This window comes from Rhinichthys klamathensis, unplaced genomic scaffold (genome assembly GCF_029890125.1).
Source record: "Rhinichthys klamathensis goyatoka isolate OS25496 unplaced genomic scaffold, OSU_Roscu_1.1 h1tg000299l_1, whole genome shotgun sequence".
NCBI lineage: Eukaryota > Metazoa > Chordata > Actinopteri > Cypriniformes > Leuciscidae > Rhinichthys > Rhinichthys klamathensis.
The window spans coordinates 610,098-637,509 of NW_026606818.1; the positions used below are offsets into that span (position 1 = coordinate 610,098).

General features: G+C 41.6%; 1 protein-coding gene across 1 annotated transcript; it reads right to left on the reverse strand.

The window, feature by feature from the left end:
• Positions 1–24,493: 24,493 nt before the first annotated feature.
• LOC130103889 (uncharacterized) lies at positions 24,494–25,923 on the reverse strand. Its single transcript, XM_056270235.1, has 2 exons — positions 25,693–25,923; positions 24,494–25,599 (listed from the first exon to the last, which is right to left on the reverse strand). Exons 1-2 carry the CDS (start codon positions 25,915–25,917, stop codon positions 24,517–24,519), a joined length of 1,308 nt encoding a protein of 435 aa, XP_056126210.1. The 5' UTR covers positions 25,918–25,923; the 3' UTR covers positions 24,494–24,516.
• Between the last annotated feature and the right edge of the window lie 1,489 nt (positions 25,924–27,412).

The following is a 27,412-nucleotide window of genomic DNA, read 5'->3' on the forward strand; positions in this document are numbered from 1 at the left end:
CTCGATCAAAAGAGCTGTCGGTTGATGGGAAAACAGATTCCCCTCTTGTTTGGTAATAATAATGGTATGCAGCCCTGTGACGTGATCGTGTACGTTGATACAGCTGTTCCACCCCGTAGTGAAGTTTTGATTACAGGAGCAGTGGAGGGAGCGTCTGATAGTTTACAGGGCATGTTAGAACCGTCTTCCTCCCTTTATAACCATTGCGACCTTTTGGTGGCAAGGGTAGTGTGTAGGGTGGAGCAGGGTATTTTGCCCGTTCGTGTAATTAATGTCACTGATGACACTCATATTTTAAAGCGTGGGATGAAAGTGGGTAAGTTATTTTTTGATGTTGTGGTAGAGGGAGAGGACGTGGCGATGGGTAATAGGCCTACATTCTCTGTGGATATGCTTATAGATCAACTAAACTTACATGAAAAGGGCTTTGGGGAGGCTGAAACGCGTGCGGTGCGTGAGTTATTGTGTAAGAATTTGTCCGTTTTTAGTGTAAATGACGCAGATTTAGGGCGGACACAATTAATTACGCATCAGATTGAGACGAAGGATGCCAAACCTATTAAATTGCCCCCGCGCCGTGTTCCCCTTCATCTACAAGATGAAGTGACGGAGCATATTAAGGAGATGCAGGTAAACGGAATTGTACAGCCGTCGTGTAGTCCGTGGGGCGCGCCTGTGGTCCCTGTACGAAAGAAAGACGGGACCCTTCGATTTTGCGTTGATTATAGGCGGTTGAATGATGTAACGCAGAAAGATGCGTATCCGTTACCGCGTATTGATGATGCGTTGGATAGCCTTGCCCATGCTCAGTGGTTTTCCACTCTTGACCTGGCCAGTGGATACTGGCAGGTCGAGGTGGATCCTAGAGATAAACATAAGACCGCTTTTGTAACACGACAGGGGCTATTTGAATTTAATGTTTTAAGTTTCGGGTTGTGCAACGCACCGAGCACATTCCAGCGCCTTATGGATTTGGTGTTGGCGGATTTACAGTGGACCACGTGCCTTGTTTATCTAGATGACATTATTGTTTTTGGGAGAACATTTGGGGAACATCTACAACGGCTGGATGAGGTCCTCTGTAAATTACGGCATGCGAACCTGAAGGTTAAACCATCTAAATGCGCATTGTTTGCCACTCAGGTTCGTTATTTGGGGCATGTTATATCAGCTGATGGAATACGAGCGGACCCAGTTAAAATAGATGCGGTGAGACAATGGCCTGTACCAAAGAATCAAACTGAAGTTCGGAGTTTTGTGGGGCTGGCATCTTATTATCGGCGATTTATTGAGGGGTTTGCTGAAATTGCACGACCATTACATCGCCTCACGGAGAAAGGACGGAAATTTAAATGGGATGGTGAGTGCCAGCGGGCGTTTTTACAGCTTAAAACAGCCCTGGTGACAACGCCAGTTCTTGCGTACCCCGACCCGCACAAGGCATTTATTTTAGACACTGATGCAAGTGATATGGGCATTGGTGCAGTTTTGTCACAAGAGGTGGATGGCTTGGAGCGGGTTGTGGCGTATGCTAGTCGAGCTTTAACGAAACAGGAACGTAGGTATGCCACCACGAAAAAGGAGTTGCTTAGTTTAGTGGTATTTACTAAGTACTTCAAGCATTATTTGCTTGGGAAAGAATTTATATTACGTACTGACCACAGCTCCTTAAGGTGGCTTCATAATTTTCAGGGGCTGGAAGGACAGCTGGCTAGATGGATCGAACAGCTGGCCAGTTTTCAGTATAAAATTGTGCACCGCCCCGGGAAAAAGCATGTTAATGCGGATGCGCTTTCACGCTTGCCATCATTCGGCGCCAAGTGCGAAGGGTTGTCAGATCCACGTTCGGAGGTTAGTGCTTCGGTCTGTGCTGTATGTGAAATTGCTCCTTCAGGGGAGATTGAGGATGAGTTGGTGGGGGCGCAGAAGAAGGATGCCGTTTTACAGATTGTAGAACAACTGTTGTCACGGGGGGAGGAGGGGTGTGCTGAAGCACAGACCAAAGCGGAAGTGAGAGGGTTTTTGCCGGTGTGGGATCAGTTGGAGATTGAGCAGGGGCGGTTAGTGCGTAAACCGCCCCTTAATACAGATGCTGCATCAAAAATTCAGGTGGTCCTTCCGAAGGTGATGGTCCCGGAGGTTTTGAAAATGTTGCATAATTCTGCTACGGGCGGTCATCTAGGGGTGCAAAAATTGCAGGCGAAAGTGAAAGACCGGTTCTATTGGCCTGGGTGGTTTGAGGATGTAAAGAAGTGGTGTAGGGAATGTGCAGAATGTGCATCTCGTAAATCTTCAACGCTGAACGTTCGTGCCCCTTTGCAGCCTTCTTTTGTTTCTCGGCCTTTTGAACGTGTTGCGGTAGACATCTTGGGCCCTTTGCCCTTAACTGGAGAGAAAAATAATTATATCCTGGTAATTGGGGATTATTTCTCGAAGTGGACAGAAGCGGTCGCGCTTCCAAATCAGGAAGCAGTGTCCATAGCGAAGGTTTTGGTACAGGAGTGGGTGTGTAGATTTGGGGTCCCACGCAGTATTCATTCGGACCAAGGTCGAAACTTTGAATCAAAGTTATTTACAGAGTTGTGTGGTTTGCTGCAGATGCATAAAACAAGAACTACAGCTTATCATCCGCAGTCGAACGGGATGGTGGAGCGGTTTAATCGTACTTTGCTTTCCATGCTATCTTTGTTTGTGGATAGTAACCAGCAGAATTGGGACACACTCCTGCCATATGTTATGATGGCTTATAGGAGCAGTACACATGCTACTACAGGGTTTTCGCCATATAAGGTTCTGTTTGGACGAGAGATTGTTTTGCCAGTGGATGTTGTGTTGGGAGTAGGGGAGACAGAACGTTTTGATTCGGCAAATGAGTATGTGGAGAAAGTGGCTGAAAGCTTGTCTTCGGTAGTAGAGGCTGTAAAAGCTCATCAACTGAAAGCATCAGGAAGGCAGAAACGATATTTTGATGTAAAAGTTTCCCATCAGTTTTATACAGAAGGAGAATTGGTGTGGGTGAAAAATAAGGTGCGTAAGCGGGGGCTGTGTCCGAAGTTGCAAAGGCATTTTGTCGGGCCGTTTGTAGTCATTGAGCGGGTTACGGAGGTCCTGTATCGAATAGCCCCAAAAGGAAAGGGGTTTGAGCGAGTTGTGCATTTTAATCGTCTTAAACCGTATGTTTCTACTTTACCTGCAGGAAGGCCGGAATTGCAGAGTGTTGGGGGGGGTCGAATGTCGGCTGTGGATGGGGAAAGGAGTATGCTGCACCCTGACCCTGCACTACTGGCTGATTCTACACTGCACCCTGACCCTGCACTACTGGCTGATTCCACACTGCACCCTGACCCTGCACTACTTTCGGACGCTGCGCTGTCTCCTGACCCTGCGCTGGATGCTGTGATGCCTTCTGTTTCCACCCTGTTGCCTGCCCCTATAGTGGATGTGCCTGCAGCCCTTTCTGGTGACAGCTCTTGTGTGGCTGTACCTATGGAATCTGTAGGCCGCGAGTCGTGTTATGGGACAAATAATGGATTTGCTGAAGGACGGTTGTCGCGGGCTAGGAAGGTACCGGCCCGGTTGTTGGACTATGATTTATCGGCTTGACTCGAGGACGAGTCCTTTTCGCCCGGGAGGGGGGTAGTGTGATGAATAAGGAAATGATTGGAATTTAGGTGGGATTAATGTACACGCCCCTCTTAATCTAAACGAATGAGTGTTGCGTAATTAACTTAAAGGGTACAGCTGATGTGGGAGGAGTTGATGATTATTTAAGGATGTTGTGAGTACTGCTCGAGAGAGATTCGGGGGAGCTCTCACTTGTGGGGAAACGCCAGACGGCCGCTCGGGATGATTAGTGTCTCCGGCGGTGAAGATAGACAGTCAGTGGGGGGTAAATGTGACAGATAGTTAGGGACGCGACTTCGGGCTAGGAGAGCTCCTACTCTGTGTGATAATTGCAAACAATAGAGAGTTTGGAGAACCTGATACGGTCAGCCGAGTGACGCGACCGAAAGGCTCCTGGGTATCCTCTTTGCTGGACCTCTTGGATCCTCTTGAGTCTGCCTGCTGACCAATGGACTGAACGGAGATTTCCTGTGTATCCTTCTCGCCAGGACGTGAGCTCGTCTGCTTGTGGATCAATATACTGAGCAAGGGGGGTAATGTGTTTTATGAGCTGACATTGTTTTAACCATTAATAAAGAGTTGTGTGTTAACTGCCATCCTAGTGTGCTGGTCTCTGCCTCTCCCGAATACTGTGCGGTTGTTACATTATAATAATTGTTTGGCATTCTAAAACACCAGTGATAATGTAATGCAGACTGAGACTCTATATCATAACTAAAAAGATGTTTGAGCCCTCTTTAATGTCCAGGTACAAGTCAATGCTTTTTCTTTGTTCAATGTGCACAGTTCATGGGTTAAAGCCGGTTGAAGCTCTTAATTGTGAGCTCTCAAAGTGCACCAGATTGATGCATTTAACCTTAAAATGTACAAAATTTTCTTGCGGGGGAGCATGCCCCCGAACCCCCCTAGAGGGATAGAGTTCCACCCAACATAGTTTTATAAAATCTTATGGGAAACATATCATTTATGAAGTAATATGTACAACAAAGTTCCTTTTAAGTCAGTAATACAGTTAATGCCAAATTAAAATGTCCTTGGACAAACTACATTTGGCCTGCCTAAGGGGGGGCCTACAAGACATTGTGCCCAGGGCCCTCTGAATTCTTAATCCGGCCCTGGCAGTGTGACCCGTGCAGTCTGAACTCGGTATTAGTCTCAAGCACAGAGTATGCCGTGAGGGGTGTAATTCGTATTGAACCGTTCGGTACGAGGCGTTCGGTTCGGTACGCATTACAAACCGAACACCACAACATTGCGCAACATCAAATGACAAGCGTAATGAAAGCGGAACGAAACCATCAACATCAGCGCAGCGCGAGCCGATCGTGATCAAGCGACACTGTCACTACAGCGCTGAGAGATCCAGTAAACAAAGCATTTGAATTCTCCACTGAAGAAATAACATCTCTGCGAGATCTAGTGAGAAGCATTACAATTTCTCCGTTATTAACGGATCGAACAGCGCTGATGTGGAAAACAGGAGAAACATTGTTCCATGAATGAACTATAGTTAGCTATAGGGTTTAAGTCCACAGATCAGTAACATTCATCATGGATTTAATGTAGTAACACTAACTTGTAACCATGGAAGTTTGGCAGAAATAGAAAAATGCTTTCAAGTACATCACACATCTTTTTCCAGCACTTAAAAACTCAATTATTATCATATTTAAATCATATTTATTTTTAATGTGATGACCAAAAGATTATTTGTTCATCCTTCAAAGATTACCCCCATTAATAGTTAAAAAAGTTAGTCTGGAGCTACTGTTAAATTAAAGAGAACTACAAAATTCGACTGCTTTACGGCATATACGTCACTTCCACCACCACCCCCACTTCCTTAAAATCGGACTTGCGAGCCAAATGTTATAGTCATGGCCGAAGCAGCACAGAAAAACAAGAAAGCAAAGGTTTTATCGGAGCAAAGCAAAAAGAGAAAAAGAGAAAGTGATCGCGTTAAAGGCAGAACGACGATCAACATTGCAGAGCTGCCAACTCTCACGCATTGGCCGTGAGACACCCGCATTTAATTGGTTTCACACGCTCACACGCCACACCCCCGGTTTCTCACGCTAAATTGTCAACCCGGTCGGTCAAATGCCTGAAAGATGAGTTTATCTATAGATCTCTACCTGTTGAGCCTCTCGTGATCGACAAGTTATACCGCAAATTAGTTCAAATCTCCCGGAATCTAGAGCGAGCGCGCACGCGAGACAGAGACTGTGCTCCAACGCGCGCGGACGGCAGAGAGAGAAAGCGAGCGAGAGACCTTGCGTGTGCAGGGAGCATCGAACCCTCCATCGAAAAAAGAATGCCTCTCTCTAACCTCTCTAATTCGCTAGAGTAGTAGCGAATTATCAATCTGGTAGCTAGTAAACGATATTCTAGTTTTTGATGGTTAGCTATCGCTAGTATTCTCGTTCTGATTTGAACTTTGCAATCGATGAAATGCAAATAGCAAATGTTTGACCTAAAAAGTGTAGTCTACTCAACATGTACAAAGAAAGGAGGAAGATTATTAATAAAATCATATTTTAGTTTACCTAACATGTCTGTGATATTTGTTTATTTGTCTTGCCTCAAGCTATAATGCAAATCGATTTGTAAAATTTGCAGATTCATTTATGGTAGCTTGATATTATAATATTGACGATATATGGTTATTATCAACCACTCAAACATTGCATTGAAGTATCATATAGATTCAGTAAAACGGTAACCAATAGACTAGGCTACTATAATGACGCTGGCTTGTAAACGCGATCATTTGTCGTTATAAAAAAATAAAACACATGAAATTATATTCATATGACATGCTGAAATATATGCCACTGTACCTGGGATGAAGACATTTCACACACGCGGGAACACCTGCATATGACCTCCTCCTACAGTGTTCAGGGCTATCATGGTTGTCAACAAATGCACGTGCATGTAGGATGACAGTTTACGACAGTAGTAGAGTACAATACTGTTTCCCAACTGTAGGGGGAGCCCGAGAGCGAAAAACTACCTGTTGTTACTTTAAAATACAAATCTTTCAAAGAAAAAAACAAATTAACGTTATACGATTCTTTCCACAGGAAATCACACAAAATGATGCAGATCAATAAACATGTATTTATTCTTCTTAGTACTCTGTTGTCTTTGTTGTTGTTTTTCCTCTTTGAATGCCCAAATAATTCAATTCACAAAGTCACAACCAATAATCACCATAAAATAAAATAATATAAAATGTCAATGTAATAAATTTACCCAGCTGGGATTTTCAGTACACAGATGGCGCGCTAGTTGGAGCTCTTTGATGCAAAAACACAGTGTAGTAGGCCTACTCACGAATCAGGAAAAACAAGAATTCATCCGCGAAAGACTTCGACGATCTTTCGGTGTTAAAACAATAAACACACACTTTACATAAACTCCCAACTACACCACTGCAATACTTTTACCCCAAATTAGGGGTGGGCGATATGGCAAAAATATCATATCACGATTTTTTTCAGGAAAATCACGATTAACGATTTTATCACGATTCTTTTTCATGTTGGTTTTACTATTTTGCAAGTGACTGAGCATTACAGCCAAACTAATGTCCCTATTTAAAAAAAAAAAGCCTTATAGGTAACAAAAGAAAAAAGAATGGCAGACATTTAGGCCAAAGTGGCGAAGATAAAAATCTTTATCATTATTTTCTTTGTTATTAAGAATTAGGAACAAAGATACACATTAAGCATACACAACTTAATATACAAATGAAATAAACAGTGCTTTATGTTTTCAGCTACAGTAGGGCTATTTAACAGTAGCATTGAAGAAAATAATTAGGCTAAATGAACAAATACGAAAATAAAACACAACATAGACTTCACTGTATAAATTATACATTGATTATTATTAAAGCTACTACTAAAGTTCTCAGTCAAGAGCAGTAAGTGATTTCCTCTTTGTGTTTTGTTGTTTTATTAACATTAAAGGGATAGTTCTCCCAAACATTTTAATTGTCATCATTTACCCTCTCAAGTTGTTTTAAACCCGAATAAGTTTCTTTCTTCTGTTGAAAATAAAAGTTATTTGGAAGAATGTGGCTAACCAAACAGTTGCTGTACTCCAGTGACTTCCATAGTATATGTTTGTATATGTTTTCCTACTATGGAAGTCAATGGGGACCAGCAACTGTTTGGTTAGCCACATTCTTCCAAATAACTTTTATTTTCAACAGAAGAAAGAAATTAATACAGGTTTGGAACAACATTAGAGTGAGTAAATAATGACAGAATTTTTATTTTTGGGTGAACTATCTCTTTAACCCTTTGATGCACAAGCTATGGATACCCCCTCTAATGCACAACATGGGTCTAAAAAGACCCGTATTCATTTCCTATGTTATTTCATGCATGGCTCGGCATTTTTTTGTTTCACCTTTTGATATCACTTTATTTGAGCATTTTATATTTCATGATCTATAAATTTCATGATTTATGAATATTCAAAATATCTTGTTTTCAATTATCACAAATTCATATTTGAATATTTCCTAGGTTTTGTGTAAATACATCAAGTTTACACACATGGGTCTAAAATGACCCATCTATGCAAGCGTGATAAAACAAAAGAATAAAGAAAACTTTTTGTAAAAATAACCATTGTCACAGTTGTTTAGATCAACACATTTACTGTAACACTTGAAATATGTTTATCGGCCACTTTGTCACGCATAACACACATATAACCGATAACACTGAAATTGAACTGTAGTGTAGTGTGATCGGTAGGGGGATCTCCCCGCCACCAATGTGCAGCATCCACCCGGATGATGCGACAGCACCCATAGTGCACCAGAACGCCACCACACGACGGCTTATGTGACCGATAGCATTGATTTATGACCACAAATAAAAATTAATATGGAGGAGGTACTGCCCAGGTAAGGTTTCTGCCCAATACCGCCAATATATACTTGTATATATAACTTTCTATTGCAACTTTTATTTTGTTGACCTAGCTAACATTAGATAAAATAAAATATGTCGACCGCAAGCTAGCTAATAGTATTGGACATGTTTCTCTTTTGCACTAGTAATGGATTTCAAAGTCAAGGTAAGCTTAGCCTAAACGTTCAAATTTTAGGCTATATCTAGATGTCTTTCACAAAATATCAAATATTTTCTGTGACAAAAAATGTATTAAATAATGCATGAAATATACAAAAACAGCCGTGTTGAGTTGTGAAATGTGTGGCAGGTGAATAGTTTTCTGCAGTAATTATATTTATACTATTTATAAATATCAAAGGTTCCTATATGGGTCATTTTTGACCCATGTGTGTAAAATTGATGTAGAAATACAAAAACCGTGTTTGTTTATAAAGTAATAAAGGAAAAATAAAAATAATGATTTGTGGAAATCAAAAACAAGATATTTAATGAATACCTGGATTAATAAATGATAAAATACATTTCTTTCAAATATTCAGCAAAGAAATATGAATACGGGTCTTTTTAGACCCATGTTGCGCATTAGAAGGGAAGTGAAACAAAAACGATTTTTATTCGAAAAGTAAGAAAGGAAAAATTTAAATAAGGATTTGTAATGATCTAAAACGAGTTAATTGAGGAATACCTGGAATACTAAATGATGAAATTAATTTCTTGCAAAGATATAGAAAATGAAAACTCAGTCGGGTCTATTTAGACCCATGTTGTGCATCAAAGGGTTAAGGACAAGAGGCAGCTTGTTTACTAACCATGTATGTATCGCTGCAGCCCGGAGACCTGCAGGTGGGAGGAGCTTACGCCGCAAGTGGGAGGAGCTTATGCCGCAAGTAGGAGGGATTTCACAAATGTGCAAGTAGGAGGAGTTTACGCCGCAAGTGGGAGGAGCTTATGCGGAAATCCCCAAGCTGTCATTGCCGAGGACGGCGGTGAATGAGAATGGCAGGAAGTAGCGACAGTAATGAAAATAAACGATGAAATATTACGTTCCTCATCATGGTCTGACTTCTTACAGCTTTGTTATTATTGTGTGTGTCCAATACCACTCACTGTCAATGATGAAGTCACGTCTTTACACCTTTTTACCATACTTAAAGTGATGGTGTTTTAAATTCATCAGGCTGTAGGCCTTATTTCAAGCATATTTCTGAATATTAGCTACATATTCTACAGTATCAAGTAAATTAACATTAAAATGTGATGCAATTGGACTCAGGGAAGTGAATGTGTAAATACATGAAAAACATTTCGCTAATGTAAAAAAAAAAAAAAAAGGTTACCATCCATCTTTACTGCATAATAAAAAATAAAAAAACAGATTAATGTTCTTCTGAACGTTTTACACATGTATTACATTCATGTATTACATTTAAATCTCAGGGTGGATAAATTATTTTTTTCAATGAATAAAATCATGTACAAGTCACTCAGAATTGATTGGAAAAGTGTTTATTTTATTTTATTATTTTTAGTCTTTTTTTTGTTATTTGTAAGTACACTATATCAGCTCATTAGAACTGATCTGCATGCAGTGAAAACTGCAAAATCCAGGGTGGAAGGTTTCTGAATAAATGCCCTTGAGCTCGCCTTGCTTTCCCTTCCCAGCATAACCTGGTGGATACACAAGAAGCACAATAAGAACTAGGGTTTATAGTTGACATTGAACATTTACGAATAATTTATCAGCTCTGTAGCTCCATGCCATGCAAGTGAATGGTGTCCAGAACTTTTTAACTCCAAGGGATGACATAAGTAAATTAGATTTTTAGTTTTCCTTTAGACTAACAACTAGTTTATTCATCACCAATTTACACAAAACGTACCAGGTATGCAGCATTTGAACTCAAACCCACACTCCAAACAAGTGGAGATTGAGTACATCCTCCAGAAGAGCTGTTTGTAGTGAGATGACTTATTTTTCCAGCATGCAACACATGAGCTGAAAAAAATGAACATAACATTTAACATTATCAATGATGTTCTTGTTATGCGTTTTATTTTTTAATGTCAATATTTACATTCTAGCCATAAGAAGTGTGCCTGATTCTTGAAATTGTCATCCCCAACTATGTCCCTGAACCTTGAGCAAGCCAATGACAGGGGCATGTAGGCAGCATCTCCTTCTTGAAGAACAACTTCAAGTAGTATGGTCTTCAAGTAGACCATTAATCTAATTAATGGTCCAATATCATTTTTTTTTTTTAAACGTATTCACCAATGAATACAACAACATTTCAAAATCTTGCCAACCCCTAATAGTATTAAGAACAGATATTAAATGAGTTTGATAGAGCAAGTAGTGTTTACACCTGCTGATTTTCATCATCACTGAAACACTTTGCTACTCCTTTTCACTCACAGGGTCTGCAGAATATATTTTTACAGAAAGTAAAAGTAGTGTTATGAGCGAGTCACTAAATCATTCCGTTCCATGACTTCCCAAAACAGTTTACAGAGTGAACAAGATTTCTTCACTTCTTTAAGGGATTCTTAAAAACACCACGTGTTAAAAGTACAGCTAATTTTTTCACACTTACTCTAAAAAGAAATTTTCAAGCAAGATGGCACACCACCATTTTCTTATGTTCTTCATGTTTAGCTGTGTACATAAAGTAATGAATTAGTATAATTTTCAATTATATTAAAATGCATGTAGCTACAAAAAAATAAATACTTACTTCAGTGAAGTCAAACTTCTGTCCCAGAACAACATACAGTGCACACTATAATATGCAAAGAAACACAAAAAAAGTTAAATGGGTAACAGCAATTGATTACGATTGGATACGATCTCCTATTCATAGTGAATATAACAATAGTATTTTGGTCAACTTACACCCATGTACTACCACCCAAGATAAATGGGACTGAAGGTGGCCTGTTGCCTGGAAGTTCTCATCAAATTTTATATTGTCCTTAGGACAAAGCGGACAGTGAAACTGTGTGTGCCACTGGTATGCCTCAAGAGTGTCCTGCACATCTTTCACTGATAAGTGAACCTAAAACACAATAAGATGCGTTTCACATTTTATTCACTGATTGATATGAGTAATACATTTTATAAAATAATTATGATATTAAAACAAATGTTTCAATTACATTACATTACATTGTGGATTACAGAGAAAAAAGCATAACTACAATGATAACAAGTTTTAAAAGAATTGCATGCATTGTACAATTAAGTTAGGAGTTGTATTCTAATATCAAATCCATTTACAAAACGTTTAAGACATTTACAATTTGAAAATCAATGCAGTCCTAAAACGTACAAAAGAATTACACTGCCACAATTCCTTACTATGGTCTTCAGAATCCATAATCTGGAGAGCAAATTGTAGAAATCATGCACGTTACAGATTTTGTAATTTGTGTGCTACTAAAAAAACTACAGAAATTTATTTGGATACACTTTACCCTTATTCTTTTTTAAAACATCAAGACTAAACAGTGTACAAACGCCATAATGAAATGGTCTTTTTCAGAACTTATAATGCTTTTTTACAAAACTAAAAACTGTACAACAAGCTTACCCCTTCATCTCAACGGCACGCTGACATGTGAACGCTGACATTTTCTTCTTTGTTTTCTAATGGATCGCAACAAAACTTACACATTACCGCCACCAACTGTGGAGCATAAACCAATAGCTACTACAACACACAGGTGATACTAAATAAACCAATCAAAATCCTCTGGAAGTTTGTACTGCCCACTTGCGGCTAAAGCTCCACCTACTTGCTGCTAACCCAACCATTTGCAGCTGGCTCCGACCTCCGTTTATACCCTACTCTTACTAACTGGCTACTGTCGCTTTAAGAGCTGCACGCGACGCGTCTAATATACACGCATTTGACAAGCAGATTTTCTCTCATTTTTTTCCTGTTTGCTAGCCTTTCACTTTAGACATAACCAACTTTGTTTATGTAAACCTTGTGTGTATTTGACAATATTAGCGCAATAAGACTCGAAAGATAACTTATAACGTAGTCCTGCAGTAAACAGACGCTGTTAGACAGGCTTTTAGTGCCCGTGTGCTTCGGGTGTATGCGCTCAGAAAGCACACGTCAGAACAGCGCATCAGCACGTGAATTACATGTTTAACCAGCAAGGCTTTAAAGCAAATGCAAATAATGAACTTTTGTGAACTGCAGTGTCCCGTTCCTCTGCGTTAACATTTGTTGTATGTTGAGACGGAGCTCGGCGCCAGAACTGCAACTGATAAAATGCACGATACTACGATATTTCTTCAAAAGCAGATCGTGGAGACATTTTAATCGTCCACGATCAAAAACCGTGATATCGCACACCCCTACCCCAAATCAACCAAATAAACACGGGTATTCTTCCGGTTGTCAAACGAATTAGGCTATTAGCACTTAGACTTCAACACTGAACTTGAGAAAATAAACACGGGTATATTCTTCCGGATTTCACAATCTAAACTAATAAAACAAATCAAGGATGATAGAAAAACAAAACAGATTCCCTCACATGGTATCCTCGTGTTAGATCTCCTCCATCTCTCTCACTCACGCGAAACTGAAGTGCGCCGTCTCTCACCGAACTCTCCCGCAACGTTTTTCTTTCCGTGCTGAAAGCTGCAAACCCGATGCGTGAAAGACGCACAAAACTTTCGTCACCGAGCTGCTCCTCAAAATGTCCGTGAATGTTGACTGATATCAGTGTTCTCAGAACGGTGAACTTCACTGACCAATTTCGGGGGGGAAAAAACAACAACAACTCTGTTTCCTTTTTTATCTCTGTCCCCCCCCCCCCCCCGGTATTCAGATATATTCAGATATTCTGATCATATCTTCTCTTATTTCCTGCATTCTTCTTTCCAGCTTTTTCCTCCGCCAGCTCGTATGCAGACTTCAGCTCTTGCTGCATGGTCTTGACAAAACGCTGGTAAGACTTATTGGAAGTACCATCACTAGACACACCAAAACTCAGATCTATGGGCAATCTGGCTTCCCTCCCGAACATAAGGAAGTAAGGCGAGTATCCTGTGTCTTCGTTCAAGCTGCTATTGTACACATTCACAAGATGTCCAATGTGACGGCTCCACTGCGGTTTCTGCTTCGGATCCAGGGTCCCCAACATGTCCAAAAGTGTCCGGTTGAACTGTTCGGGTTGCGGATCACCCTGGGGATGGTACGGTGTTGTCCGGGATTTCTCCACCCCTCTAAGACCTCTAAGAGGTCAAACCCCTCTAAGACCTCTAAGAGGTCAAACAGCTCCTGGATGAGCCTGCTCTCAAAATCCCGCCCCTGGTCCGAGTGCATCCGTCTAGGCAGTCCATAGTGAATGAAGTATTTCTCCCACAGGACCTTCGCAACTGTGGACGACTTCTGGTCCTTAGTCGGAAACGCCTGCGCAAACCTTGTGTAGTGGTCCGTGATGACAAGGACATTACAGATGTTCTTGGAGTCTGGCTCTATGGATAGAAAATCTATACACACAAGATCCATGGGTCCATCACTGGATAAGTGTGACAATGGCGCAACTCTCTTTGGCAGGGTCTTTCTCTGGACACATCTGGCACATGTTTGACAGTACTTCTCCACCTCCATTTTCATTCGTGGCCAGTAAAATCTCTCTCTTACCAAGCCATAAGTCTTGTCAAATCCCAGGTGTCGAGAATCATCATGAAGCGACCGGAGAACTACTTCATGGAACTTTCTGGGCAAGCACAATTGCTTACGACGGGGTTTGTCTGGAGTTTGAGTGCATCGAGACATCACTCCCTTTTCAATTTCTAATCTTTCCCACTCTCTCATGATTTTTGGAATCATAGAAGTATCCAGAGTGGCTAAGTTGCAGTAAGCTCTGGGGACTGATTTAGGAGATCCTCCCAATGACGTGACAATCCTGCTGGCAGTTGTGAAACAGTTGGACTTGTCTTGCACTGGAAGCTTACACAAGGATCTCACTCCAGAGGATGATATATTAGCCCACTCCTGCTCCTTCACTCTCCTATGAGGACGACGAGACAAAGCATCGGCATCAACATTTTGTCTCCCAGGCCTGTACCTGAGACTGAAATCGTATGCAGAAAGGGCCGCAGTTGGACTTGTCTTGCACTGGAAGCTTACACAAGGATCTCACTCCAGAGGATGATATATTAGCCCACTCCTGCTCCTTCACTCTCCTATGAGGACGACGAGACAAAGCATCGGCATCAACATTTTGTCTCCCAGGCCTGTACCTGAGACTGAAATCGTATGCAGAAAGGGTTCTTCCATGAAGTAGTTCTCCAGCCACCTATGTCACGTAGCATCCAGTTTGGCTGTGGTCAGAACGTAAGTTAGCGGATTGTTGTCCGTCTGCACTTCAAACTTTGCTCCGTACAGATAATCATGTAGCTTGTCAACAACAGCCCACTTTAACGCCAAGAACTCAAGTTTATGGACTGGGTAGTTCTTTTCCGAAGCCGTCAAGCTTCTGCTGACAAACGCTACAGGCCTCAACCCCTGTCCTTGGTCCTGATACAGCACCCCGCCCAACCCTTCACAGCAAGCATCAACATGTAAGACGTACGGAAGCTGAGAATTAGCAAAGACCAACACAGGAGCCTGGGTAAGTCTCACCTTCAACTCATTGAAAGCAGCTTCACAAGCATCAGTCCATCTACTTCCAAATGGATCCGAGGCTTTGTACTCAACTCTGTCGGTGTTGTCCCCAGCTTTAATCTTCTTCAAGGTCTTAACAGGTAGACACCCCTGCAGCAACTGGTTTAGTGGGTAAGACACTCTTGAATAGTCTTTGACAAATCTCCTGTAGTACCCACAGAAACCTAAGAAGGAACGTAGCTCTGTCACGTTCTGGGGTCTGGGCCATGACTTGACAGCTTCAATTTTGGAGGGATCAGTCGAGACACCATCTTGAGACACGATGTGACCCACATAGCTGACAAAAGTCTGACAAAAGGTGCACTTGTCCAAGGACAACTTCAACCCTTCGCTCTGCAAGCGGTCCAACACCTTAAGCAGCCTCTCCTCATGCTCCTCCAAAGTCCGTCCAAAGATAATGAGGTCGTCCAAGTAGACCAGCACTTCCAACAGGTTCATGTCTCCCACCGTCTTTTCCATCACTCGTTGGAAAGTTGAGGGAGCTCCACAAATCCCTTGTGGCATCCGCTGGAATTGGTAAAACCCCACTGGGCAAATGAAAGCTGTCTTTTCTTGGTCGTCTTCACTCAGAGGGATCTGATAATATCCACTCCTAAGGTCCAATACACTGAACCACTGGCTTCCATTTAAGCAGGCCAGAGCATCTTCAATGCGTGGAACAGTGTATTGGTCAGGGATTGTGCGACGATTCAACGTTCTGTAGTCCACACACATCCTTATCTGTCCATTCTTTTTTCGGACTACGACGATCGGTGAAGCGTAGGGACTTCTGGAGTCTGCAAGAATTCCAGCCTCTTTTAGCTTCTCCAAGTGCTGCCTAACATCCTCAATGTCGGCTGGTGCAAGCCGCCGTGACCTCTCACGAAAAGGCTTATCCTCTGTCAGTCTGATGTGATGTTGAGTACTCTTTGAACATCCCACATCAAATTCATCGCAGGAGAAAACATCCTTTCTCTCCAACATCTTTTCGGCCAGCCGTTGTTTCCATTCCGCAGAAACCAATGTATCGCCAAAATTAAATGAATCCTTGGTCAGTTTGGTTTGGCCACTACTCTCTCTGGGTTTAGAGACGGTAGGCACAACGTCAACCGGAAACACATGGGCGATCGGCATTCCTCTCTTAATTGTCACTGGGCAAGAAGAGACATTCCTAATAGTGACTCCAATTCTTTTTGACTGGACAGCAGTAGCAGACTGCACCTCAGCTCTCACTAGCAGTTCCTCAGGAAAACGGGACTCCTCAGGCTGATCCACTAACAGGGTTTTAGCAGATGATGTGACTGGGTATTTCAGGATTCCAGAAACCCTCACACTCTCTCCCGGAGTCAACTTCAACGGCTTAAGGCGATGAAACCAGACTGTCCCTCTACAGTCATCAACATCACACTTGTTAACAGCAATGACCCGTTCATAGGCAGTTCTGATCTCAGGATGAACAGTCAGGGTATGAAGGAAATCATTACCCATCTTCGTCTTACAAATGTCTACAAGCTTCTTTACCACAGCCGTGTTTGTTCCCACCAGAATGTTGACATCACCTTTCATGACAGGATCGGGACAGACCAACACAAGTGCATCTATGGATTCCGCCACTCCTGCCACAGATCCTGGAAACTCCAGCCTTAAAGACAAGCAGCCATCATAAGGGTATCTCTGCAAGCTTAATCCCCATATCTCCAAATTTTCAATTGGTGTCAATGGCAGATGCTTTAAGTGTTTCTCATAGAAGGATCTGTACAACAGCGTGACCTGCGATCCACTATCCAGCAAAGCCTTAGTGTAGATACCTTCCACCTGGATGGGAAGGACAGAGCTAGGTCCCACTAACCCGTTCGGAAGATCTACTTGCTCAGCTCTTGCTCTTCTGCACTTTGTGGAACGTGTCTTCCCCGGAGCTTCAGGCCGTTCCTCTACTGAGCCCCGGAGGCATTTCCCGACGGCTGTCTCATTTTAAATGAGCCGCTGGTTTACTCTCCTGAGATTCTCTTCCTTGGTACAATCACGTTTCAGATGCCCATCTTCTCCACATCTGTAGCAGAAGATGTTAGCCTTGTTCACTGGTCGGGTTGGTGTTTTGCTTTCTGTAATCGCAGCTAAACTGTGTGTAACAGAACGGTCGTAAGTCACTGGTTCTTTCGCCACGGCTGACAAGCGAGACACCTCGTTCTTTAGCCCCCTTATCTCCCTCTTCAGCATTTCTATTTCTGGATTGGCCAGATTGGTGTTACCAGATGACTCATTCTTTGCCGGGGGCACCCCAGACACAGCAACATTTGCATGCACTGAGCTCCTTTGTCTCAACATACTCTCTTCTTCTCGCACCTCTTTCATCAGCTCATTGAAAGGAGGAGGAGCACACAGCTTATGTGTCATCCTCAAGCGCATTGCCACTAGGTCACTTGAAAGAGCACCTCTAACTATTTGCTGCATTCGAAGACGATTCATTGCAGGGTACTCAATGCCTCTTATCCTTAGCATACTGTGCAGCATCCTATCCAATCTCATTATGTAGGCTGAGAGCTTCTCTCCCTCCCTCTGGTAAGTGCTCCTAAATTTTAGCATCAAATCTGCAACATCCTCAGTGGTGCCAAACGCTGACTCTAACGCACTCAGGTAGTCACTGAAAGTAGCAGATGGGTTTCCAGTCTTCTCAAACCTTACAATGTCCGCTGCAGGACCTCTGAGACACTCTACTAGTCTCTGCTTCTTGACATTATCGGAACACTGCCACTCTTCCAGAATGTGAGTAGTCTGCTCCACCCATACCTCATACTCATCCTCTCCATGGGGAGTGGGAATGAACCCAGAGAATGGACGCAGCTTCCTATATCCAACTCTCTCCTCAGATGAAGCCACATGACAGGTTTGAACAAGGGAATTTATGGCATCAACCAGTTTAGTGTCAAGCACAGGGGTAGAGGAAGCCAAACTTGGAATGTCAGATAGCGACTTTCCCTCTGTTTGAAGAAAAGACATCAGCTTAGTCTGAAACTCATATTCCCTACTATGTTTAGGTGCCTCAGCTGCAACATGCACAACCTGCGTGTACCAGGTACCTACTTCAGGTCCTCCGAGCTCTGCAGGTATAGACATCTCCGAAACATTGCTAACTGTCTCAATCAGAAGAAACTGCTGTCGCTTAGTCTTATCAAATAGGCGATCAAGTACTTTGCATTTCCTCATTCCCAGAGCAGCATCCAGCACTTCATAAACTACTCTGTCTTCACAATCTGCAGGTACGTTGCTCAGAATGATAACCCTGTCCAACTCAACAGCTTTCTCTCTGCACCAATCAAAACCCTCACTAACCTCCATTTTGTTCACCTGTGTCCTCAACAGTATGTGCTAAAAAAACAGGTTATGACTGTTAAGCATTAAAGTTCTCTTCACAGAACTCTCAAAAAAACAATATACAAATAAATCACTTCCAAAATAAAATTCACAATTTTTTTTCACAGAACAAACAAGTTCACTGTGTCTGAAACACAATCTGAATAATCTGACTCATCCCGGACGAGCCCCCACAAAATGTAGCCCTCCTACCGGGTAGAATCTTGTGGCTCACAAAGTAAAAAAACTTTCTAAGGGATCTTACATTTATCCACTACCCTGGTGGAGGCACATTTCCCTTCAATTACACTGTCAATATTACCCAGATCTCAGATCTTCACCTAATAGTGTCAGATTTATGTTTGTTATTTGGAAATAATAATAAAACACTACTGATTTCCCTTTAGATCTTAAAATACAAATCTTTCAAAGAAAAAAACAAATTAACGTTATACGATTCTTTCCACAGGAAATCACACAAAATGATGCAGATCAATAAACATGTATTTATTCTTCTTAGTACTCTGTTGTCTTTGTTTTTTTTTCCCCTCTTTGAATGCCCAAATAATTCAATTCACAAAGTCACAACCAATAATCACCATAAAATAAAATAATATAAAATGTCAATGTAATAAATTTACCCAGCTGGGATTTTTAGTACACAGATGGCGCGCTAGTTGGAGCTCTTTGATGCAAAAACACAGTGTAGTAGGCCTACTCACGAATCAGGAAAAACAAGAATTCAAATTGCAGAATAATTCTCACTTCCCAGCTAGATGATACACAGCATCCGGGGCACAACCCACAATGACGTCGAGTGGATCTCAATGAACTCCTCCCTCCTCGTGGTGGCCCGATGCATCCGCGAAAGTAGATCCCTCGACTTCGACGATCTTTCGGTGTTAAAACAATAAACACACACTTAACATAAACTCCCAACTACACCACTGCAATACTTTTACCCCAAATCAACCAAATAAACACGGGTATTCTTCCGGTTGTCAAACGAATTAGGCTACTAGCACTTAGCTTCAACACTGAACTTGAGAAAATAAACACGGGTATATTCTTCCGGATTTCACAATCTAAACTAATAAAACAAATCAAGGATGATAGAAAAACAAAAAAGATTCTCTCACATGGTATCCTCGTGTTAGATCTCCTCCATCTCTCTCACTCACGCGAAACTGAAGTGCGCCGTCTCTCACCGAACTCTCCCGCAACGTTTTTCTTTCCGTGCTGAAAGCTGCAAACCCGATGCGTGAACGACGCACAAAACTTTCGTCACCGAGCTGCTCCTCAAAATGTCCGTGAATGTTGACTGATATCAGTGTTCTCAGAACGGTGAACTTCACTGACCAATTTCGGGGGGGAAAAAACAACAACAACTCTGTTTCCTTTTTTATCTCTGCCCCCCCCCCCCCCCCCCTCCCCCTCATGAAAGAAAGAAATAAAGTCGATCTTCACTTTATTTGAGTGTATTTCATCAGACTCAAATACAAATAATTCTCTTCTCATAAAAAAACCCAAAAGTTATTTAGAAACCCAAACATTTATCCAGGTCTCTACAATAAAATATACTTTTCTTTTTTATAGAGAGTTGCAGTTCAGATAGTATTGAAGAGATTCAAGGGAAAGCAGATGAGATAAGAGAGAAAGATGAAGGAGAGGTTAGAGCCAATGAGGAAGAAAGTGAGATGAGTCAGGAAATGCAAGGAGACATTAGACCAAGTGAGGAGGAAGGAGGAGAGATAACAGAGGAAGGCGGTGCAGAAGCAGATACTGAATATCAGGTTCTGAGTTCAAAAGCAGAAGTTTACCCATCCTTGATGGCCTTACAGTTTCCAACAGACCCAGCTCATGTTGATCAGCATCAAATTAAAGTTGATAGCAACTATATACAGTTCTGCTGCTGTCTTGGACCATAGCCGCGTTTCCACCGCAGGAACTTTCCCCAGGAACTAGGAACTTTGGGGTGGTACTCGGTGTGTTTACACCGCAGGAACCAGGGTCTAAATGAAGTTCCGGGTACAAATCCCCCCCCCCCCCCCCCTGCTGTCCCTGCTGGCGAGGTAGTACTTTTTCAGAGTTCAGGAACTTTCGGGGCGGGACTTGTGCGCTGAACATGCTGACTGGTTGAGCTCACGTCACATTTGATTGGTTGACTCCACACAGCATTTTATTTTAGCCGCCATTTTTAAAAACCGCGCTTCCTGGCTTCGTGCAGTAAAGAGTTGTCGGGAAATTAATATGGAGTTTACCAAAAAATACGACCGCTGGACCGACGACGAGGTCCAGGCTTTAATAAGCGTATTTGCGGAAGAAGAAATCCAGCGGGAACTGGAAACGGCAATCCTAGGGCTGTCAACTTTAGTCGTTTAGTCGACTAATCGGTCGATGCCGTCTTGGTCGACTGACATTCTTATTGGTCGACCAGTTGCATTTTTTTTTAATTTTTTTTACCAATAGAAATAAATTTTCAATGATTTACTCCTTTATATTTATTTCTTTATAAGCAGTTATATATTACTGTATCTGTATTCTAAATATAATTAGCCTATGGTTTATCCCCAACTTTAAATGCTTTAATTTAGGCTATTTTGTAACAGCGCCACAGTTTAGCGCACACACATAGAACACTCGGTTCGCACCTAGCTGTGGCTGCGCTGCGCTGCTGCTTCGTGCTCAGTAAGGTAGGTAGGTAGTTCAGCTGTATTCATTCAGTTAGAACGCTACTTGTTTCGGTTATGTTTTTATACACTATATGTTTTTATCTCGATGCGGCGTGGACGCACTTGGAAAAAAAAGAGCGCGACCGCGTTGCTTCCATCATAAGCGCGCACACACGCGCCTACATTTGAAATCGAACTTGAGCGCGCAAAAGACGTGAGCAGTCCCTTTAACGGCTTTATCACGCTGACTCAATAGATTGTGTTTTCCTGATATGTTTTTGTTTTTATTTGTACACTTGACACGTTTGAAAATAGCCTAAATAATGTAACAAAACGAAAATAAACCTATATACGGTCCTACAATACAGCCTATTATTATTAGGATTGTAGGCTCTTTGTTTTTTTGTGTGTGTTTGTTTTAAAACTCCTAGATCGGCTGGACAAAAGTTAACCCATAGCTTTGAAAGTAAAGAAGAATATACAGCCTGTATAAACGAGAGCTTTTGTTAGGATTTTTCATTGTGGCAGATAGCAGTTATATATTTTTGTAGCGTGTGGTGTGGTCAGGTGCGCGATTGTGACTGTTACTATAGACCTAGGACAGTGCTCCTCACTTTTTGCAGTTAAAAAAAATCACTTAATTTTCAAAGAATTGTATTATTATAGTTTTATGTATTTTTATGTTTTTCGTTGTTGTTTTATAAATGCTCTATGACAATTGTTAAAAAACGTTCAATCAAAACATTGCGTTTTTTTTTTTTAGTCGACTAATCGTTGTGCAGGACAAGACTTTGGTCGACTAAGGATTTCTTTGGTTGACTACAGCCCTAGGCAATCCGCAATGAAAAGGTATACCTGAAAATATCGAGTCGGTTACACGAGCTGGGCATTGTTCACACTGGAAAACAGTGCAGAGAGAAGTTAAAAAAAATTAAAACAAGACTACAAAAAAGTCAAGGATCACAACAATAGAAGCGGATCCGATCGGCGTACTAACAAGTGGTTTGACCGCCTGGACGCATTGTTGGGACACAGGCCGCCATTCTCTGGAGCAGCGGTGACAAAAGACTCGGCAATTGCATTTTTGGAATCCATTCATGATTCTGAGGACCAGTCGGTTGAAGGTAAATTATCACACCTCTACATGATATTGTCTTTAACTCTTTGCAGTGATAAAACAAACTAACTTTTTTCAACGTGTTTTTACAGATGAAATGAATGGCCCCAATGATGTGCAGGCAACAGAGACCAGCGTGTTTTCCCCTGCAATCACCAGTAGCCCTCGTCCCATGTCTTCCGCCGAAACACACACACGACGAGGTATTAAACAACGTTGTCTATTGATAAAAATATACTTCAAAACTAGGGGTGTGATAATATACCGTGCAACAATATATTGCAATACAAAAATGCAACAATACGTATCGTGGACAGTTCACCCAAAATAAAATTGCTGTGTGAGAAAAAATTTCAGGTTTTCTGAGTTTTTTAGTGTCAGTACTACATTAAAATTATGTTGATATTAATGTATAATATAATGCAATGGGGGAATATTTGTGGGTCCTAATAATGCCAAACATCTATGTTACCAATGTTAAGCATATTTGTCTAAAATAATTCAGTATTTTCAGCTTCAGAATTATGTTTATTCTGGTGTCACCATTGTCCTTGAGTTACAAGCACCAAGTCCAAGCTTATTCATTTAAACCCACGATGTAATATCAAAGTTAGCATTTTAATCAACAGTACTTTTTGGTTAACCTTTTATCATATGTCTTGGGAGTATCGCAATGACATTGTATCGTGATATGTATCGAATCGTGACACGAGGGTATCGTTACACCCCTATTCAAAACTGACCTAATTGTAATCCTAATGGTTTTGAGTCATTGAGTTATTTTTTTTTATTGCAAACCTAAATGGCCCATGATAAAAAAATATGGAGCATGATGGCAAAGTTTTAAATTTAATATTTTGTAATGAAAACACTTAAAATCCGTATTTTATGGTTTTCAGGGTGGGCTTGTGTATTTATTGTCATGTGTTTCTCCACTTAGGGAAGAGGAAAAGGGATTGTGACTTCCTTGATGCGCTGAGGGACATGGAAGATTCTAACCGGACCGCCCTGCAGCTTGGACAAGAACAGCGTGACAAATATATGCAGCTGTTACTTGAGAGCCAGGCTGAGGAAAGAGAGATGAGGAGGCAGGAGTTGGCGTTCCTACAGTCGGAAGCTGAAGAAAGCAGACGGCAGCAGAGGGACTTTCAGGCCGGGTTTCTGTCTGTTCTTGGACAGTTTGCCCAGTCATTCAAAAAGTAGCCACTTGAACTCTGAGATTGCACTTTAAATTGAACATTTGCCTTTTTTATTTTCTTTGCACAATTCTATTTTTATATATTGTTTGCATTCCTGCAGAGGGCCAGGTTTCTGTCTGTTCTTGGACAGTTTGCCCAGTTGTTCAAAAATACATTTGTATTTGTTTTTCTTTACACAATATATTACTGTTCTCGTAATTTATTTCTTTTCACATGATTGTATTTTAAAATATATATATTTAGTAAGCAGTACTTGCCTTGTGTTAAATAAAGTTTGTAAAATGTCACTTTGAGATCAAGTGCCTTTTCATCTCAATGGTAATTTTAGCTCTTACATAAGGTTTTGAAGTGCTGGTTAGATGTAAAACATTTCCGGTGAAAGTGCACAGGTTAAAATAAGCAAAGTGTAGGTAATTTAAGTCACTCATGAAATTACATTTTATATTTGACAGCCAAATATACAGGTGAAACTCAAATTTAGAAGTATTGTGCAAAGTTGTTTCAGTAATTCAACTTAAAGGTGAAACTCGTATATGGACTCATTACATGCAAGGTGTATTACATTTTCAAGCCTGTTATAATTATGACTATATGGCTTACAGCTTATGAAAACTTCACATTTATTCTAATTTTGAATTTGATTTTCATAGCTGAAATATCTCACTTTGCATTTAAGTTGAATTACTGAAATAAAGTTTTGCATGTTATTCTAATTTTCAAGTTTCACCTGTAAACAGAAGGTGATAACAGAATAAATTAAAACCAAAGCATGATTTAGAAGTAATCATTTTTATTTACAAAAAAAAGTGTTACACAGCAAAAACAATGTACAACAGGTGTATACAGCCTAAAAAAGTGCATTACAGCACCTGAAGGTTATTTTTCCCTTACCAAAAAAAAAAAAAAAAAAACTTTATGGTGTGTAGCCAGTGATAGTGCAGTTTCCTACACTGTAGTCAAAAACTTCATTAGGCCTGTACGTGCATCAAGACCCTCGGCCTCTACAGTGGATGACAGTGCCCCGTCAGGCTGGTTGAATGTACCCGTAGTCCATTCTTCTCTGAACTCATCACCATTCATTTCACAGAGGTTATGCAGAACACAACATGCGATCACCAGGGATTTGACCTTGTGTGTATTGCAGTCATTTCGTTTTAGCAAACACCTCCATCTGCCCTTTAGTCTGCCAAAAGCATTCTCAACCACCACCCTGGCTCTGCTTGTTTTATGGTTGTACACAAGTTGTTGGGGTGTCAGTCGTCCGTTGTCGGTGAAAGGTTTCATCAGCCAGCTCTTCAAAGGATAGGCTGCATCACCAAGGACATAGTACCCCACATCATGTCCACAAATGTTCTTGGTTACATCAGGTAGTAACAAACCCCGATCCACTAGGTCCCACAATCCTGACAAACGTAGCACTCTGGCATCATGCAGGCTCCCTGGCGCTCCTAAAAAAACATTCCAAAAGAGGCCTCTTCCGTCCACAACAGCCTGTAGGATGATCGAATGCCAGCCCTTTCGGTTGAAGTACTCTGTGTGGTACTCCTCTGGTCCAAGAATGGGGATGTGTGATCCATCAATTGCACCTACACACTGTGGCAAACCCCATCTGCACTCAAAATACGTCGCCATTTCTTTCAACTTTTCACTGTTTGGTAACTGGATAACTTCTTGCATGAGTACCTTCTCAACAGATGAGCAGAAATCGTGAACACAGTGACACACAGTAGCAACTCCGACTCCAAATAAATGAGAGATGCTTCTATACTCAGAGTTGGTCGCAAGTTTCCACAGTGCAATGGCGATTCTTTTTTGAATGGGTACACAATGTCGGTAGTTTGTGTCATGTCTCTCCAGTTGGGGTTGCAATCGACGACAGAGGTACAGAAAAGTATCCTTAGACATCCGGAAATTCTTTATCCACTGTGCTTCGGTGAAAGTTGGAACCACGCTGTCCCACCATTCTGTTGTTCTAGTGTGCATCCAAACCGATCGCGAAACACGACGCATTCGATAGTACTCCCATATCTAAAACACACAAAAGTTGCAAAAAATAAGTTGATGTAATCGATAATAACATTATTCACAACTCTTGTTAATTTTGGTGGATTAATTTCTTACCAATCTTGTTCTTTCTGCCCGATGGCACGCGTTCGTCCCATCCATCTCACGGTCAATGTCCACTATAGCTGATAACAAACGTTGTCTACTTTTATATCTAGCATTACAAGCTTTCTGAATACGCTTTAGTATTAGTGCTCGTCTCTTTTCTGCCGTTTTGTTAATTACCTCGTTAGTAAACCAATAGATCGCACACAAAAGCAGCACAGCTTGAATATCCTCCATACTCAAAACAAACGCGTCGCGCAAACTGGGAGGGAGAAGCAGTCGCACGCAGTTCAACGTCACCAGACTAATTTACATAATCTTCCCGGTACTTTAGACCGCGGTGTAAACGCAGTAGGCAACCGGTCTGGGGCAAAAAAAAGTTCCTATGAAAAAAGTTCCTGGGACAAATAGTTCCTGGTAATTGCGGTGGAAACGCGGCTCATGTCAACCAGTATCTGACTTTCCAAAAAATCCCCAAGGATGGTCTTTTCAGAGCCAGTGGTATGCTGGTAACAACTGGCTAGAGTACTCTGTGGCTAAAGATGCCATGCACTGCTTTAGTTGTCGTCTCTTCTTGACAGAAGAAAAGTTTAAAGCCAGAACAGCATGGAGAACAGCTGGAGTTGTTAACTGGAGGAAGGCTGTTGAAAAGATAAATGAGCATGCAGCCACTGAAGCCCATATGATCTGTATGGTGAGGTGGGCCAACTATAGAAAGGGACCTTTAGTTGAAGCTTTTAAAGCTCAGGCTGCAGAATGTGAGTTACAAAGTGAAAAGGAAAGACAGAAAAACAGAGAAAACCTGTTTCGGTTGATAGACATCACAGTATATTTGGAAAGCCAAGGACTTGCATTTAGAGGCCATGATGAACGTAGCTCCAGTTCAAACAGAGGGAACTTCCTTGAGCTTGTGCACCTCCTAGCTGAATATGACAGTGTCCTCAGAATGAGAGTGTATCCAGGTGATTCAGTCGCACAAGAAGAAGCCACAGGTGACACTTTTATCCAACAGGACCCAAAATGATCTAATAAGATCTCTTGGAACACAAGTGAGGAATGTAATTCTAAAAGAGATTATTGAGGCCAAGATATTTTCAATTCTTTTGGATGAAACTACCGATGTGTCACACTCAGAGCAAGTATCCTTTGTGGTCCGGTTTGTCCATGACATGCAAATAAAGGAGCGCTTCATCCAAGTGTGTCAGGTAAAATCAACATGTGGCAAAGACCTAGAGGAAGTGGTAATGACCCTTCTTTCAGAAAATGGATTGAACGCTGAAAATATCCGGGGTCAAGGCTATGATGGTGCAGCTAACATGAGTGCTAGTTACAAGGGGCTGCAGGCCAGAATTCAGAGCCAAAATGAAAAAGCACTATATGTGCACTGTTTAAACCTAGTGTTAGTGGAGACCGCTAAATCAAGCCCCCATTTTGTGCGTTTTTTTAATTTGGTCGAGAGGCCCTACACTTTCCTGTCTTCTTCTAGCAAACGCCATGCTGCATTCATAGAAATGCAAAAATTGTTATATGCTGGAGAGAAAACCTGGGAACTAAAACGGCTGACCGACACACACTGGGCCTGTCGAAGGGCCTTTTTTCCAGCTGTTGAAAAAAATGTCAGACAGCAATCCACCAGATCCAGCTGCAGGTGATGCTCTAATGTTGTTTCGCAGCATAAATTTTGAGTTTATGCTTTGTTTGGAGGTGGCCACCACAGTGTTTCAGGAGACTG

Coding starts and splice junctions, on each gene's coding strand:
- LOC130103889 (XM_056270235.1), bottom strand. CDS start 25,917: ATGGAGGATATTCAAGCTGTGCTGCTTTTGTGTGCGATCTATTGGTTT. Junction 25,600..25,692: donor GGGCAGAAAGAACAAGATTG/GTAAGAAATTAA, acceptor TGTGTGTTTTAG/ATATGGGAGTACTATCGAAT.